Below are 17,432 nucleotides of genomic sequence, written 5' to 3'. Positions count from 1 at the left end.
GGGCATAGATAGGTTAGCTAGGAAGAAACTTTTTCCATTAGCAGAGGGATCAATAAGCAGGGGGCATAGATTTAAGGTATGGGGCAGGAGGTTTAAGGTTTAGAGGGTATTTGAGGGAAAAAAGTTTCACCCAGAGGGTGGTTGGAATCTGGAACACACTACCTGAAGAGGTGTTAGAGGCAGGAACCCTCACAACATTTAAGAAGTATTTAGATGAGCACTTGAAATGCCATAGCGTAGGCCAAGTGCTTGAAAATGGGATTAGAATAGATAGGCTTGATGGCTGGCCCGGACACGGTGGGCCGAAGGGCCTGTTTCTGTGCCGTATAACTCTATGACTCCTTTGAGCTTCCATAGCTCTCTGGGGTAGAGAATTCCAAAGATTCACCGCCCTCTAAGTGAAGAAATTCCACCTCATCTCAGTTTTAAATGGCCTACCTCTTATTCTGAGACTATGCCCCTGGTTCTAGACTCACCAGCCATGGGAAACATCCTATCCACATCCATCCTGTCACGCCCGGTAACAATTTTGTAAGTTTCAATGAAATCACCTCTCATTCTTCGAAACTCTAGAAAATACAGGCCCAGTTTCCTCAATCTGTCTTCATAAGACAATCCTGCCATCCCAGGGATGTACACCAAATGTCTGCTTTTCCTTGGTTTAGTACAATGCCATCATTAACTCCATCTCCATTTCCTCCGTCTCTAGGTGTCAGTTGTGAAGAGTGAAGAGAGCAAGATGCGTCAGGAAGATGTCAGCAAGCTGCTGTATGACATGCAGCTGATGCGAGGTCATCAAGAGAGCATGGACTGCCGACTAAAGGACATGAAACAGTCAGTACCTGTCTGTGGGGGTTTGGGGTGGAATCAAATTCAGCTGGGTTGCAGCATAATAGAATAAAATCTGGTTAAATCCATCCATTTGGGGGAGTGGGTGATAAAGATAGCGTTAGGTCCTGGGTTTGAACCCCACTGTATCTCCCTGGCAAGTATAATTTTCCTATGTGAAACGTGTCTGGACAATCCCAATCCACTTCCAAATGAATGTGATTCCACAACATAAATCAACCAGAATTTGGCACTAAATTTAGAAGCCTTTATAACTAAGGATTGAAAAATAGATGTGCCACTGGTCAAATAGGAATGAAAGTACAATACTCGAGTAATGTGGCAGGAGCTATTCCTTGCAGCAAACCCATGCTGTGCCTGATGGGACCAGGAGAAGGGGTGGTGCAGGAGGGTGAAAACAGAAACATCCTTGATAAGTGCAAAATTTACTCCCTTCTCTCCCAGTTACTCCTAAAAAAGTGGGACAGTTTGGAAATGAACTGAAGACCAGCACAGGCTTGGAGTTGGGACTGGGTGTTGAGGGAGAGCTGGTTGTCACACCCAGTGTATCTGTTGTTATGCTATTTGTTATGTTTCACCGTATACATGCTCTCAGTGAGACTCTCTTTATTTTGGGTCACTGTGAGACACTTTATTCTGTGTCTCAGTATGGGTGCCTTTACTACTGGCATCTGTTTAATACTCTGTTTTTCTTCAGTCAGAATGAAGTTCTATGGCGAGAGGTTGTGTCTCTTCGACAGAAGCATGCCCAGCAGCAGAAGGTGATCAACAAGGTGAGAGGTCCTGTTCAGACCTCTGCCTCCCCCTTCTTCCAGGATCTCTCAATCCAGTTGATCTTCTTTGCCCTCCACTATATAGAGCTGGGCGAATTTGTGGGGCACCTGCTCCCAGGTCCTTGGGAACTTATCTCTAAAACTAGACACTAGGAGATGCAGAGAAGTCATCTTTTCCTCTGATTTTTCCCTCTGCCCCTTCAGAGCAACACCTACGTTTTGTTTGATGCAGTCCTATAACAGCACAAGTGACTCTAGAAATTCAGTGTATGAAGCTTTCTAACATCCTGTGATTGTGCTCCAACACTGCAACACCTCACCCATTAACAGTGAGAAAATCCTGGGTCTTCATGCACATTTCCAGTACTTTAATTAAAAATCAGGCTGGCACACTGGACTGGTGCAGCATTGTTATCTATATTGTAGTTCATAACCATCAGGGGAAGTGAAAAACAGAGGCCAGAGGCTTCCACATAGAAAAATTGATTGGTGATTCCTTCCCTCTCCAAGGTACAAGGTACTCAACTTCATACCTTTAACATGACACTGGCACAGGCCTGGGAGTCTGCCTGCCTGCCATTTAAACTGTAAAATGATGTATGCTGCAGGGGGATCTTAAAGATTGTTTGAGGGTTGTGTATATGCTTGAGGATAGAGGTGACTGAGGGATTGTTTGAGGCGTGGTTGTATAGTTGCAAAGGAAATGATTGAGGAGTTAGTTGAGGCATATGTGGTTGGGGAGAGAGGTGACTGAAGAATTGATTGGAGGATGGGTGTTTAGTTGGGAAGAGAGCTAACTGCAGGATTGATTGAGGGTGTGTGGTTGGGGTTAGAATTTCTTCAGTTGACATTACTCTTGCCCTGATGATTAATATTAGGTAGGGAAAATGAGCCATTGTTGGTGAGTGACCTGCCTTATAATGATGTGCTGACTCACCCTGCTAACACCTGCCTCTGATCTCTGTTAACAGCTGATTCAGTTCCTGCTCAGCCAGCTCCAATCGAACCACAACAGTATCGGGCTGAAGAGAAAGCTGTAAGTATTGAGAGCAGCAGAGTGTGACTGATCCCCATTCACCGTACAGGCTTGATTCTGAACGATCAGATGACCTGTTACCATGTGAACGCTGAGTGAATAGGTTCAGAATGCTGAGTAAGATCTGATGACCCAGTTCATTCAGCACTCTCTGCTGCGGTGAGCAGATATCAGCCCATCCTATACAATGAACCTTGCCAACTCAGGCTCTATTGTTCTCAGGACTTGGGCCTGAGGCTAAGAGGAATATTTGTTTCCTACTGAATTCTGCTGGAGCATGGAGAAAGAAGATAGTGATCATTGAAACTCAGAACTTAAAAGTAGCAAGCTGATCATTTTTCTTCAATAGCACTTTGAAATGTTGATGTTTGAGAAGATATAAACTACTACAATTCCCAGGGCCAGCCTGTAGAAGCCTAGAGTGGTGTATGGCATGTGGGCTATCAATACAAACTAAACCTACTTCCTTACCACCCCTTCCTTATCCTGGGAATATCATTATGCATATTGTGTGCAGCAACAAGCCATAGTAATTGTGTGATAATTAAAAGCAGCAGAAGGTAGTGAACAATCTCAAGAATGCATTCTAATGTCAGCATTCAAATGATGGTTATCAATTATACAAGCTTTATTGTTGCTGTATCTGATATCACTTGTATCTCTAGATGGGATTTCTGCAAGAAACTAACTCTCAGGTATGATACACATACACATACATTCTTTGTCTCTCTGCATAGAATTTGCATTTATATAGTATCTTATCAGGTCTTCAGGAGCAGAAGCAGACCATTGTGCCAAAAGCACTGAAACAACCAATGGCTTGCTTTTGAAGTGGTTGCGGTTGTGTATATAATGGTAGATCTCTCACACTATTTTTCATGGTTAGTCTATGATCTCGAGTGCAGGTTTTGATGTTTATTGCAGTCCTGCTGCAGCCTAAATGTGAAGGTGCTTTTATTTCAGTACAGCAAATTTACTGAAGCTCTAGCCCTGATTCTAACTTTGGCTGAGAATTGGGGGTTCGGGGGCCAAAGCAGCCGGTGAGCCATCCAACATGAGACTGAGAGATTTTAATCTGGGGTGGGAATCAGGGGCCTGAAGTGGCCAGTGACCAGTCCAGCGTGAGGCCTGGAGATGTTAAATCCTGGGCCTCATCTACATGCGACTATCCTGACTCCTGCCTAGTGCTGGCAGGAATGGCATCACCATCAGCCAGCATGAGTCAAAATTGGAGGAGTGTTAGGTCACTGCCACAAAAACAATCCCTGTCAAGATTAGTAACGAATTGGGGGTCGGGGATTGGAAAGTCTGTGATAGGGGGAAGTGGCAGAGTAGGCCCATGGTATCCTTGTGGGGCGACGAGGAGTACTCCTGTTCCTCCTGGCCCACAAGGAACTTTTAAACATTAAAAGAAATCTCACTTACCTGGGCCTCCGTTGGCCAGGATCCTGGCTGCCGCCAGCTATCGCTGGCTAGTCCAAGAATGTGCTGGCTGTGGTTAAAATGCCGTACGGACCCCAGTGGCGTCATGTCTTTGCCTTGTAATTAGGCCCACTGCCCTCTGGAGCAGCTGGCCTTCCCTTGCCGCAATCCTCCGAGATCTCTCCTCCTCCAATTCTGGCCTCTTGCACGTCCCCAATTTTAATCCCTGGATCCATTGGCAGCTGTGCCTTCAGCTGCGTAGGTCCTAAGCTCTGGAATTCCCTCCCTAAACCCCTCCACCTCTTTACCTCTTTCTTCAATACCTCTTCTTTAGGATGCTCCTTAAAACCTTCCTGCATCTCCTAATATCTGCTTACGTGTTTGAGTGTCAAATTTTGTTTGATAATTCTCCTGTGAAGTACCTTGGGAAGTTTTACGACATCAAAGGTGCTATATAAATGCAAGTTGTTGTTAGGTGGCGGGTGGGAACCCAATGTAAGCCAGGCATAGTAAGTCATATATCCAAATTTGCTGATGATACAAAGTTAGGCGGCATTGTAGACAGTCTAGATGATAGCATAAAATTGAAAGAGATATTGACAGTTTGGTGAGTGGGCAAAACTGTGGCAGATGGATTTCAATGTGGGCAAGTGTGAGATCATCCATTTTGGACCAAAAAAGGATAGAGCAGGGTACATTCTAAATGGGAAGAGGTTAAGTACAGTGAATGTCCAAAGAGACTTGGGGGTTCAGGTGCATAGATTTTTAAAATGCCACGAGCAAGTGCAGAAAATAATCAAAAAGGCTAATGGAATGCTAGCCTTTATATCTAGAGGACTGGAGTATAAAGACACAGGTTATGCTGCAGCTGTACAAAACCCTGGTTAGACCCCACTTGGAGTACTGTGAGCAGTTCTGGGCACCTCACCTTAGGAAGGAATATATTGGCCTTGGAGGGAGTAGGTTTACAAGAATGATACCTGGACTACAGGGGTTAAGTTACGAGGAGAGATTACACAAATTAGGCCTGTTTTTGCTAGAATTTAGAAAGTTACGGGGTGATCTGATCGAAGTTTTCAAGATATTAACAGGAAAAGACAGGCGAGATAAAGAAAAACTATTTCCACTGGTTGGAAATTCTAAAACTAGGGGGCATAGTCTAAAAATTAGGACCAGACCGTTCAGGGGAGATGTTAGGAAGCACTTCTTCACGCAAAGGGTAGTAGAGGTTTGGAGCTCTCTGCCACAAACAGCAGTTGAAGCTAGAACAGTTGTTAATTTAAAATCTGAGATAGATCGATTTTTGTTAAGCAAAGATATTAAGGGATATGGGCCAAAGGCAGGTATATGGAGGTAGGCCTCTGATCAACCATAGAGTCATAGAGAGATACAGCACTGAAACAGGCTCTTCGGCCCACCGAGTCTGTGCCGACCATCAACCACCCATTTATATTCATCCTACATTAATCCCATATCCCCGACCACATCCCCACCTTCCCTCAATTCTCCTACCTATACTAGGGGCAATTTATAATGGCCAATTTACCTATCAACCTGCAAGTCTTTGGCTGTGGGAGGAAACCAGAGCACCCAGCGGAAACTCATGCGGTCACACAGAGAACTTGCAAACTCTGCACAGGCAGTACCCAGAATCGAACCCGGGTTGCTGGAGCTGTGAGGTTGCGGCGCTAACCACTGCGCCACTGTGCCGCACCTTGATCTCATTGAATGGCGGGACAGGCTCGAGGGGCTGAATGGCCTACTCCTGTTCCTATTTTCCTTTCTTCCTATGTTCCTAAGCCCTGCCCACACTGCTGCTGCCAGGCAGGCTGGATTAAAATCAACACTGAAATCAACACAGTGGCGCAGTGGTTAGCACCACAGCCTCACAGCTGCAGGGACCCGGGTTCGATTCCGGGTACTGCCTGTGTGGAGTTTGCAAGTTCTCCCTGTGTCTGCGTGGGTTTTCTCCGGGTGCTCCGGTTTCCTCCCACAAGCCAAAAGACTTGCAGGTTGATAGGTAAATTGGCCATTATAAATTGTCACTAGTATAGGTAGGTGGTAGGGAAATATAGGGACAGGTGGGGATGTTTGGTAGGAATATGGGATTAGTGTAGGATTAGTATAAATGGGTGGTTGATGTTCGGCACAGACTCGGTGGGCCGAAGGGCCTGTTTCAGTGCTGTATCTCTCTCTAATCTAAATCTAATCATATCATGGGACAGATTTGTGATCAAAATACTACATACCTTACTGATACGTTTTCCAGGTGTAATATTTACCTAACATTTTTTAAAACTTGCTTAAAATGCAAAGAATTATTTGCTTTTTTTCCCGTAAAACCTCTTGTTCTGAGTAATTTACATTATAATTTTATTTTGCTCTACAATAAGTTTTCACTTAGTACTAAAGATCAAGTAGTTTGTTTGTTTCTTCATCCCTTGTCGATTTGCAACAATTAATTACATCATTACAAAAGCAAATTGTTCTCTGGCCTGCCTCCCTCATATTTCCCATGGTGTATTTTTTTCTGAAGCTGTTGAGGGTCATATTAACTTTAGACAATAACGTAAAACATGCAATATTACAGGCTCAACCATCCATCAAACACTTCTCTGGATTTCCTTTAAAAACAAGTTGATATTGCATGATTTACACTAGCGTCTAAAGTCAAAGTTAACTCCATTGCGTTGTAGCATTATCCATTAGGATTGCCAAATCTGCTTAGATAAATTCCTGTAGGTTTCATAACATAATCTCCTGCCTCCAATTGCCCAGCCAGTTATACAGCCTGTCTTCCCATCTCTAATGTTTTCATGACTAAAAAATGAATGTATTGAAAGAATATTAAAAAGCGTACCATTTTGTGACGCCTCATGATTTTTCTCCTGCGCTGATTGCAGCCGTGTCCAAAAGATTCATCTTTAATTCCTACCTAGAACAATCCTGATCAGGTTGGCGACTCTATTACACATGTATTTCCCAAATGACCAATAAATGACCATATGGTCATTTGTCATGATCCAGACCTGACTCTAAGTGCAATGTTTCAGATCTGCATCAAAACACCTCATCAATACGCATGTTTGGTCTCAGCATTAATATTGCTCCCCTTCAGTGACACCAAGGAAACGATCAAAAACAAAAGTTTTTGTTTAATAGATAATTAGGGGGAGACGGTGGCATAGTGGTAATGTCACTGAACTAATAATCCAGAGGTCCAGGCCAATGCCCTGAGGACATGGGTTCAAATCCCACCAGAGCAGCTGATGGAATTTAAATTCAATTAATTAATAAGTTCAATTAATTAATTTTAAAAATCTGGAATTGAAAGCTAGTCTCAGTAATAGTGCCATGAAACTATCATCGATTGTCGTAAAAATCTATCTGGTTCACTAATGTCCTTTAGGGAAGGGCATCTGCCGTCATTACCTGGTCTGGCCCACTTGTGACTCCAGACCCACAGCAATGTGGTTGACTCTTAAGTGCCCTCTGAAATGGCCTAGCAAGCCACTCAGTTGTCAGGGCCTTGCCAGTAACGCCCACATTCCATGAAAGAAAAAAATTAGTATATAATACTGAGAAAAATGATTTATTTTGGATTTTTTTTGCCATCACTCACATTTATAGCTACTGTTGTACACAAGCAACATGACAACTACAACTCCCATTATCTCTCTCTCTCTACACACACACAAATTCTCTACAGGAATGAGAATTTCTGGAACTTGGCACCTGGATGTCATGTGACATGGGTTGTCGTGGTGCACTCTGGGTATTGTAGTTCCACAACAGCATGGGGAAAACCACACCTCCCATAATGCATCTCTCTCTCTATCCGCAGAAACTGGAAATCTCCAGTTACCAGGTGAAATTTCCAACTTAGGTCCCAAGCTCCAGGTGGTGGGATAAGCTCACATGGGGAGAATGTTGCAGAAATTTCTAACAACTTTAGTAACCAGCTAATAACAATCTGACTTGTTTCCTGAGGCATGAGCAAATTGACATAGGGACAAACAGATTAGAAAGTTAAATACGTGGCTGAAGGAGAGGTGTGGGAGGCAGAGGTTTCAATTCATGGGGCACTGGCACCAGAACTGGGGAAAGTATCCTGGTGAATTGAATAACTAGGGTCGTAGATGGGGCTTTCAACTAATAAAGGGTTGGTGGCAGGGTGGGAATGGGGTGCGGTTGGGAGGATTCAGGAAAGGGTAAATTCAAAAGCAATAAGAGAAACTTCAAGGTAGTGGAGCAGAGTAGCGATTTGGGTAAAAAATAAGCAGAGTGAATCAGGAAGGGACAGAGTGCTTAACAAAGGTAATGGGGCATTAATGACTAGGATGACATCAGGGAAAAATATAAAAAAATGAAAGCTAAAGGCACTATAATTGAATGTGTGAATCATTCACAACAAAACAGATGAATTAATAACACAGATTGAAGTTATTGGGTTTGATTTAATTGCCATTAAGGAGACATGGCTGCAGAATGACAAGGTTGGAAATGAAATATTCCACGATATTTGACTTGTAGAAAAGATAAGCAAAATGGTAAAGGAGGAGGGATTGCCCTGAAACTAAAGGCTAGGGTAAAAACAGTAGAGAGAAAGGATCTTAGCTCAAAAATCAAGCAGCAGAATCAATCTCGATGGAGCTAAGAAAACACTGAGGAGAGTAATTTATAGGCCACCAACAGTACTTGTAGTGTCAAACACAGTATAAATCAGGAAATTAGAAGTGCATATAACAAGGGTAATACCGTACTTATGGGGCACTTGAATCTTTGTATAGACTGGACAAACCAAATTTGCAGTAATAGTGTGGAGGACAAATTCGTGGTATTCAAGATACTTTTCCAGATCAGTATGTCAAGGAATGAAATAGGGAACAGGTTATTTTAGATCTGGTATTGTGCAATGAGACAGGGTTAGTTAAAAACCTTCTCATAAAGGAATCTCTTGGGAAGAGTGATCATAATATGTTTGAATTTGATATTGAGTTTGAGAGTGATTTGGTTGAGTCTGAAACTAAAGTCTTAAGTCTGAACAAAGCAAACTACATAGTTATGAGGGTACAGTTAGCTAAGGTAGATTATGAAATTAAATTAAAAGATAAACAATGGCAGACATTTAAAGAATTAATTCATAATTCGCAACAAATATACATTCATTTAAGGAATAACAACCCCACGGGAAAAGTGGTCCAACCATGGCAAACAAGAAAAATTAAAGATAGTATTAAGTTAAAGGAAGTGCCAAAAAGAGTAGTAAGCCTGAGGATTTTAAAATTCAGCAAAGGATGACCAAGAAACTGATAAAGAGAAAATAGGCTATGAGTAAACTAGCATGATTGTTAAAGCTTCTATAGGTGTGTAAAAAGGAATATATTTGAGAGTCAATGTGGGTTCCTTCGAAGCAGAGACAGGAGAAATTATAATGGGAAATAAGGGAATGGTAGAGACATTAAACAAATACTTTATATATGTCTTCATGGTAGAAGACACAAAAACATTCTGGAGGTAATGGGTAACCAAGGGTCTACTGAAAAAGAGGAGTGTAAGGAAATTAGTAAAGAAGTAGTACTGGAGAAATTAATAGGACTAAAAGCTGACAAATCCTCCGGACCTGATGGGCTACACCCTAGGGTTTTAAAAGAGGTGGCTACAGAAATAGTGGATGCATTGTTTTTGATCTAAGTTCTAGAATGGTTCACATGGATTGGAAGGAGCAACTGTAACCCTGCTATTCAAGAAAGGAGGGAGAGAGAATATAGGAAACTATAGGCCAGTTAGGCTGACATCAGCAGCAGGAAAAATGCTAGAATCTATTATTGGAGATGTGATCGCAGGGCACATAGAAAATTATAATATGATTGGGCAGCGTCAACACAGATTTATGAAAGGGAAATCGTGTTTGACAAATCTATTGGGATTTTTTGAGAATGTTACTAGTAAGATGGATAAGGGGGAACCAGTGAATGTAGTGCATCTGGATTTTCAAAAAGCATCGATAAGGTGTCATACAAGAGATTACTACACAAATTTAGGGCTCATGGGATTTGGTATATTATTTTGGCATGGATTGAGGACTGGTTAACAGACAGAAAACAGAGAGTAGGAACAAATGGGTGATTTTCAGGCTGGCAGGCTATAATTAGCAGGGTATCACAAGGATCAGTACTTGCGTCTCAGCTATTTATAATCTGTATCAATGGCTAGGATTTTACAGGGCTGTGGTGGCTCTTTCTACTAGCTAGAAAGTCAGGGGCAACCCCAGCTCCGCAGGTCGTGGAATCCCTGACTGCATTTTACGTTCCTCAGACAATTAATTGCCTGCTATTGGGACTATACAGAATGAGGCCCTGCCCCCAAGAGCTGCCAGCCAATCGGATGGTTTTTGAAAAGTGAAGGATGTGATTGCTCATTCATTCCACATTGGTATATTTTGTTAATTTTTGATTCACTTACCCTCGAGGTGGAATTTAGTGAGGCCATTAAGAGCAGGAATGGAGGTGTGGGGGCCAGAAAATAGCGACGATGTGCCTGCCCAGAAATCTGAAGTTGTGACGTCGGTTCCGGATTTAGTCAGTGGCAGGAAAACCCCAAGGTGTTGCCACCCGTATGCAACAGGACTTCAATTGAAATTGTTGAGCAGGCCGCTGTAATACATTAGCATACAATTGATTGTGATTCAATGGAGGGGTTTGGAATTAAATGAACGGCAGGCAGGCCTCACATGCCTTTAGATCCCCGGCCGTTGAAAGGTGGTGGCACCGAGGCGAGGCCTCAGTGCTAACACAGGAAGGCAGCCATGGAGAGCAACGGATAGAGCAGGCAGGTTGGAGAGCAGAGGCCATTGTTGGCCTGCAGTGCTGTGCACTCTGCATGGATGGACTAGGTCTCGGGTGAGAGGGTCCAGTGGCCATGTTAGTGGGTGCTGGGCTGGCTTTCTGCAAGGGTGGGCTCTGAGGGTCATTAGCGCTTATTCCATGGCGAGTAGCAAAAGCAACGTTGCCAAAGCAAGTTTGTCTGTGCAAGGACAATGCTCTGGAGGCCTACTGATCAGCTGGCATGGGTCTCATACACCCTGTCTTTGTGAACCCCCCGTGGCGTGATGCAGCGCCTCTGACAGAGGGAGGGCCAGGAGGCAGCTGTGCCTGCCTGTGAAGCTTCAAGAGGAGAGTGACAGCAGCCTTGATTCAGCTCCGAATGTCCGAGCAGAAGTGTCAGTGAAGACTGTGGATCGCCAGGGAGACCAGCACTGACCTATGCGTCCTGCTGCAGGACGAGTTGCGACCTATGGGATTTGGGGGTCACGCTATGCCATTGGTCCTGAAGATCACTGCAGCACTCAACCTTTATGCGTCTGGCCCTTTCTAGGGATCAACTGGGGAAATTTATGGGGGTCTGCTGGTAACAGCACAGCAAGGAGGTAATCGCCCTGTTCAAGAGGCTGGCAACTATGTGCGCTACCAGACCGACCATGACAGTCAGGGAGAGAGGGCCATCGACTGGGGCCATCGCTGGATTCCCCCAGGTGCAAGGTGTTTCCAATGGAGCAGTCAGCTGCCTTCATCAACAGGAAAGGCTTCCATTCCATCAATGTTCAACTGGTCTGCGATCACTGAAAGCATTTCCTGCAGGAAACAGCCACGATGCCTACATACTTCAACAATCCCAGGTGCCACAGCTTTTCAGGCCCCCTGCTCGCCTTCCAGGATGGTTTCTCGGGACAAGGGATACCCATTGAAGAGACGGCTACTAACACCTATGAGGAACCCTCACAATGCAGTGGAGGAGAGGTTCAACACTTGCCACGGCTCCACTCAAACAACCATCAAGCAGACTATTGGGCTGCTGAAGGGACGATTCTGGTGCCTGGATTGATCCGGTGGAGCCCTGTACTATGCCCCATTCAGGGTCTCGCGTATCGTGGTGGTCTGCTGTGCTCTGCACAATGTAGCACTGCAGAGGGAGGCAGCCTTGCATGAAGAAAGCATGATTGATCGCCAGGCCTCAACCGACGAGGAGGACATGCAGGATGCTAATGAACGGGCAGTACTGGATGTTGAATCCCAGAGGCCGGGCACATTGAGAGATGGGCAAGGGAGGCAAGAGACAATCTTATATTTACCCGCTTCCAGCCACCATGATGGCCTTTCAAAGTGAACTTTAGTGCATTCAGTCTGTCACCTGCTGTCTATCAGGGTTCCATGCCTATTGCGCAGCTTCACCACACTGGCACATCTGAGATGCTTCCAAACGCAGCCTGCGCCTGCACTGGCAGCCCAGTGAGACAGCAAAGGTGAAAGCAGCAGGTCACAATTCAAGCATGAAAGAATAATTGTTGTGAAATGCTCAGTGTGAACTGCAGTAATAACAAAGGTTTATTAAACAATATAAATAGAAAATTGAAAACACCCGTGAAAACCCAAGTGTGTCTAGGTGCTTTTCTTAATATGTTTACAAGTGCTCTACAAGGCGTGACCCCTGCGCTAGTAGCTGGGATGGAGGCAGGCTGCAGATCAGGCTGCCCCTTGGCCTGGATGACTTTGGCGCACCTCCTCTGGCTGCCTGAGGCCTGGAGGGCCCCGGCTGCCTGAGGGTTTCCTGCACAGTTACAGGAGCCGCCTCAGTTGTCGCAGCTATTGGAGCTGGGCTCACTGGCAGAGGGGCGGAGTAACACTCAGAGCACCCTGAGGACAGCCCCCAGATGTGGAGGTCAGCCTCTTCTCCTCCCTTTCAAGGCTCACTTGAAGCTCCCTGCTGACCAAAGAAGGACAAGGGCCTGGAGAAGACTCCAGGTGCCTCGTTCTTCTCTTGTCACTGCTGCCTAAAGCTCACGGCCAAGGCAATGGTGTGCAGGTCTGTGTGCATCTGTGGGGTCTGGCTCTCCATGAGGGTTGCCAATCTCTCAATGGAGGAAGCCAGGTGCTCACACGCCTGAGACATGGCAGTACTCATGGCATAGATGGAGTCCTCCATTGTCTGTGGATGACTGCGCTTTGCCTCTAGCAGCTCCACCAGATGTTCCCTTACCTCGCTCTGCAACTCCAGCATGTTCTGTGCTGTCGACAGCAAAGGCTCATCATCAGGCTATGTCTCAGCATGGACCTGGCCACCCACGGTCCTCCAGCTATCTCAGCCTCAGCCAGCTGTGACCCTGATTCTAAGGCCGATCGCAAACCCACCAATGCGAATGACTCTGTGCTGATGGAAGGTGCAGGAGAATCATGTGCATCCTCTGACTGCTCCTTCTCCTCAGAGGTTGACGGCTGTCCCTCTTTAGCTGGAGTCTCCTGCGGAAGCCGACCTGCATGAGAGAACACAAACATCTATGGGTTAGGCTGTGCAGATAGTTACATGAGTGCTTCTATTTTTTTGTTAAATATGTTTTGAAGGACCTATAGTTGAATTATGGACATTGATTCATCTGGAAGCTTAAAGAGATGCTGAACTTTGTGTTTTTTAAAAGAGGTCACCAGAAGGTTTCTGGACGTGGTTTATAAACAAGCCTTTACTGAAAGGCACCTGTTTGCAGATAAAATATCAACAGGGAGCTTGTTGTTTTGACTTGGAGAAGATGTTTACAGAGAAGTGACTGATCAAAATTTATAGGGGTCAGGATGCTTGATTCTTGTGACATTGTTTTAGTTTCACTTTGGACAGTGAATTGGACTGTGAACTGCTTGGAAGACAATTGGTTTTTGCCTGCCAAGGAAAGCCAGCTCATCTCTTTCTCTCGCTTTGAAAGAAACCTAGTGTGTCAGTCTCCTTTTCCCTCCTGTATTTGAGGAAACCCTGCGTATCGAATGTGTGGGAACTGAAACCCCTGTTGCAGCATTTCTGCTGTAAGACCTATCTGAAACCTCTGTTGCTGCATTTCTTGGAAAGCCTACCCAAACTGATCTTCAACATCGCCTGCAAAGAACTGTTCTAGGAAGATCCTAGTGACAGCCATCTAAATGCATTTGGCACACCAAACCAAAACAAAGGACATCTTTCCATATCTGTTTTTTCTTCAAGAATGAGCAAGTATTCAGCCTAAGTTTTTCTTTGTTTTTTTGTACTAGAGCTCTAAAACAAAAATCCCTTTTATTTTTCCGGTTAACCTGTGTGTGTGTCTGTGTGTGTGTGTGTGGCTAAAGTAAAAAGGGAATTTTTATATTTCAGTCTGTGTGTTAATGCTTTACTTCAGTACTGGTTAAGAACTTGTTTTATAATAAACTGATCATTTTGTTGCTTATTAAAGAAACCTGGTTGGTTTGTTTTACTCTGGGAAAAATAGAGTATATGATTGACTGACTGTATCGGTAAGTGGGAAAATATAAATATATGTTGTGATCTGTGGAGAAGTGGGACAAAATAAACAATGCACTCCTCCCATCTTGATCGTAACAAGGTCTTGTCATGATACCATGCATGATGTGGATCTCCAGAAATGTGTAGGATGTCAATTGAAGTCAACCTTCACTCTCTTCTGTGGAGACTCCTATCACCATCCGCTATTGAACAGCTGCTGGCCCTATTAGCTCCAGTGCCGCCGCCTCAGCAGTGGAAAGAGGACACAGATCTGGTATGCCTCTGCCACTCCTCGAGGTCTCCCTGGCATTATGTGCCCATTTGTCCTGCAAATGGAAAGAGGGACTTATTAAGACTTCTCAGGAAGAGCAACAGAACAGTTATGCTAGTGGCAGCCTTTCATCTCCAGCTGGGGTTTTCCACATGACTGCTCCCAATGTCTGCACTCAGGCGGACATCATGGGAGTGAGCTGTGAAAGAAACTCATCTCCCATCGAGATGCAGCCATGCATCTTCCAGGATGTGGTGATGCCTAACCCCCTTGCCAGTGCTTTTGTGGTCACTCCCTCCCATGTCACCTTTCCTCATGTGTAGCTACACGCAATCCCCAAAGAGGAGAGAGGTATGAAGCACTCACCTTGGCAGAACTGGACCCAGTCGCGTGGGGTGACCCCACAGCTGCTGACCTCCTCTGTGATCATCATCCAGGCTTGTTTAGTTAGGCAGGAGGATCTCGTCTTGCCGTCCCTTGGAGAGAGGACCTCCTTCCTTTTCCTTGAAGAGGAGAATCTCCAGGGAGGCATCGCTAAACTGTAGGGTCATCCGATGTCTTCCCTCAGACATAGTGCCCAGTTGCTCCTGCTCCATCCGTAGGGTGGTATGCCCTTCTCCAGAGTGGGAGGGTGGTCTAGCAGTTCCAAAGGCGGCTCTAGCAGCACTCCAGAATCGGTGTTTCACTGAAAGGCAGCAATACAAGCAGGGCCAGTAGCATTTGCGTTTGAGTCATCTGACGCCGCAATCACCACCTCGGAGCCTGCCCCCGTCACGTGATTGGACAGGCCCTGCTCCTCTATTATGTAATGCCCGTTGTATGATCACAATAGGCTGGCAGCACGTGCCATAGGCAACGACAGCATCTACTTCCAGGTCTGCTACCAAGACCCGCAATGGGATCACTAAATTCAGTCCTTGCCGTCATATCGTTCCTTGGTAACTTAAAAGATGTGGTAATTTGAAGCAGTTATGCTTCATTGACCCAACCTGTATTGGACACTTTGGGAGAGTGATACCCTGAATGGTGACACCACTGAAGCAGCACTTTAAGCGTGACATATCAGGCACATGCTAGACACAAAACCTTTAGTATTATATAGATCATCTGAACCTCTCAATTAAAATATAGGTTATAGCTTGAGCGCTTGGTACTGTAGCTATCGCCTCATGCTGTATAGGTTACTCGTGACTTAGTGGACTTTTATTCTTGCATGTGATGTGAGCATTGCTGACAAGTCCAGCATTTATTGTCCTTCCCTAATTGCTCTTGAGAAAGTAGTGCTGAGCTGCCTTCTTGAACCGCTGCAGTCCACGTGGGGTAGACACACCAACTATGTTGTTAGGATGGGAATTCCAGGATTTTGACCCAATGATAGTGAAGGAACGGCAATATAGTTCCAAGTCAGGATGGTGTGTGGCTTGGAGGGGAACTTGCAGGTTGTGGTGTTCCCATGCATCTGGTGACCTTGTTCTTCTAGGTGGTAGAGGTCATGGGTTTGGAAGGTGCTGCCTAAGGAGGCTTGGCGAGTTGCTGCAGTGCATCTTGGAGATGGTACACACTGCTGCCGCTGTGCGTGTATGATGGAGGGAATGAATGTTGAAGGTGGTGGATGGGTTGCTGATCAAGCGGACTGCTTTGTCTTGGATGGTGTTGAGCTTATTGAATGTTGTTGGAGCTGCAGTCATCCAGGCAAGTGATGAATATTCCATCACACCCTGGACTTGTGCCTTGTAGATAGTGGACAAGCTTTGAGTTACTCGCTACAGAATTCCCAGCCTCTGACCTGCTTTTGTAGCCACAGTAATTATATGGCTGGTCCAGTTAAGTATCTGGTCAATGGTAGCCATCAGGATATTGATGGTGAGGGATTCAGCGACGGTAATGCCATTGAACATCAAGGGGAGATGGTTAGATTCTCTCTTGTTGGAGATGGTCATTGCCTGGCACTTGGGTGGAGCGAATGTCATGTTATTTGCGAACAGGTAACCAGTTATGAACACTGAGTTTGAGCAAGTATCCTTTATTTAATTTGAACGGTTTTGACCATCTCCCTAAAACATTGGCCTCCTTGTAAACTGCACCACCTGGTTGTGCAGTTGTCCAGATAGATATCAATGTGATGTTTTGAAGGGTTTAGTTCTGTATCAATACAAGATACTGGATTTGATCAATGTCCTTGTTCTTCTAATAGACCTCTGATGTTGGATGACGGTAGTTCTGCTCCTCCTGTGCCTAAATACGGTCGGCATCTATCAATAGAACCTCTTCAGGACCCATATTTCATTCAGTCAGTAAGTGAATGCCTGCTGGCATCAAGGCAACACAATTATAAATACTGGTTGACATTATATTGTTCGGCTCATTCAGTCCAGCTGGAAGGTGGGATCACAGTGAGGTTCAGTTATAATGCAGTTTTTTTTCATGTTTGCACTTGCTGCTGTTCAATATTCAGTCCGTTAACACCTTTTCTGTACTAATGCTTTGTCTTTCAACACACCATTAACATATTGTTTGCCTTTGCTCCATGACCTTTTGGTCAGCTATGTGGCCTTGTCCAATCTACACCTTCTCCTTTGTTATCTCTTGTCCCACCCCCACCTCACTTGCTTATAACCTGTGACATTTTTAATATTTGTCAGTTCCGAAGAAGGATCACTGACCCGAAACGTTAACTCTGCTTCTCTTTTCACAGATGCTGCCAGACCTGCTGAGTGGTTCCAGCATTTCTTGTTTTTATTTCAGTTATAATGCTAATCTTTTATGATATGATATATTTAAG

At 44.8% G+C, this 17,432-nt stretch overlaps 1 protein-coding gene across 3 annotated transcripts in view; it reads left to right on the top strand.

The window, feature by feature from the left end:
* hsf4 (heat shock transcription factor 4) overlaps nucleotides 1-17,432 on the top strand; it is a 100,568-nt gene that overhangs the window by 57,629 nt on the left and 25,507 nt on the right. For all 3 annotated transcript variants that reach the window (XM_068049641.1, XM_068049639.1, XM_068049640.1), the window contains exons 4-7: nucleotides 710-834; nucleotides 1,547-1,622; nucleotides 2,594-2,658; nucleotides 16,845-16,944. In XM_068049641.1, coding sequence (XP_067905742.1) covers nucleotides 710-834; nucleotides 1,547-1,622; nucleotides 2,594-2,658; nucleotides 16,845-16,944 — 366 coding nt within the window. The remainder of the gene's footprint in view (nucleotides 1-709; nucleotides 835-1,546; nucleotides 1,623-2,593; nucleotides 2,659-16,844; nucleotides 16,945-17,432) is intronic.

This window comes from Heterodontus francisci, chromosome 17 (genome assembly GCF_036365525.1).
Source record: "Heterodontus francisci isolate sHetFra1 chromosome 17, sHetFra1.hap1, whole genome shotgun sequence".
In the NCBI taxonomy this organism is placed as follows: Eukaryota; Metazoa; Chordata; class Chondrichthyes; order Heterodontiformes; family Heterodontidae; genus Heterodontus; species Heterodontus francisci.
Note: the sequence above shows the minus strand (reverse complement) of the source record. Positions and strands in the feature narration are given on the sequence as shown.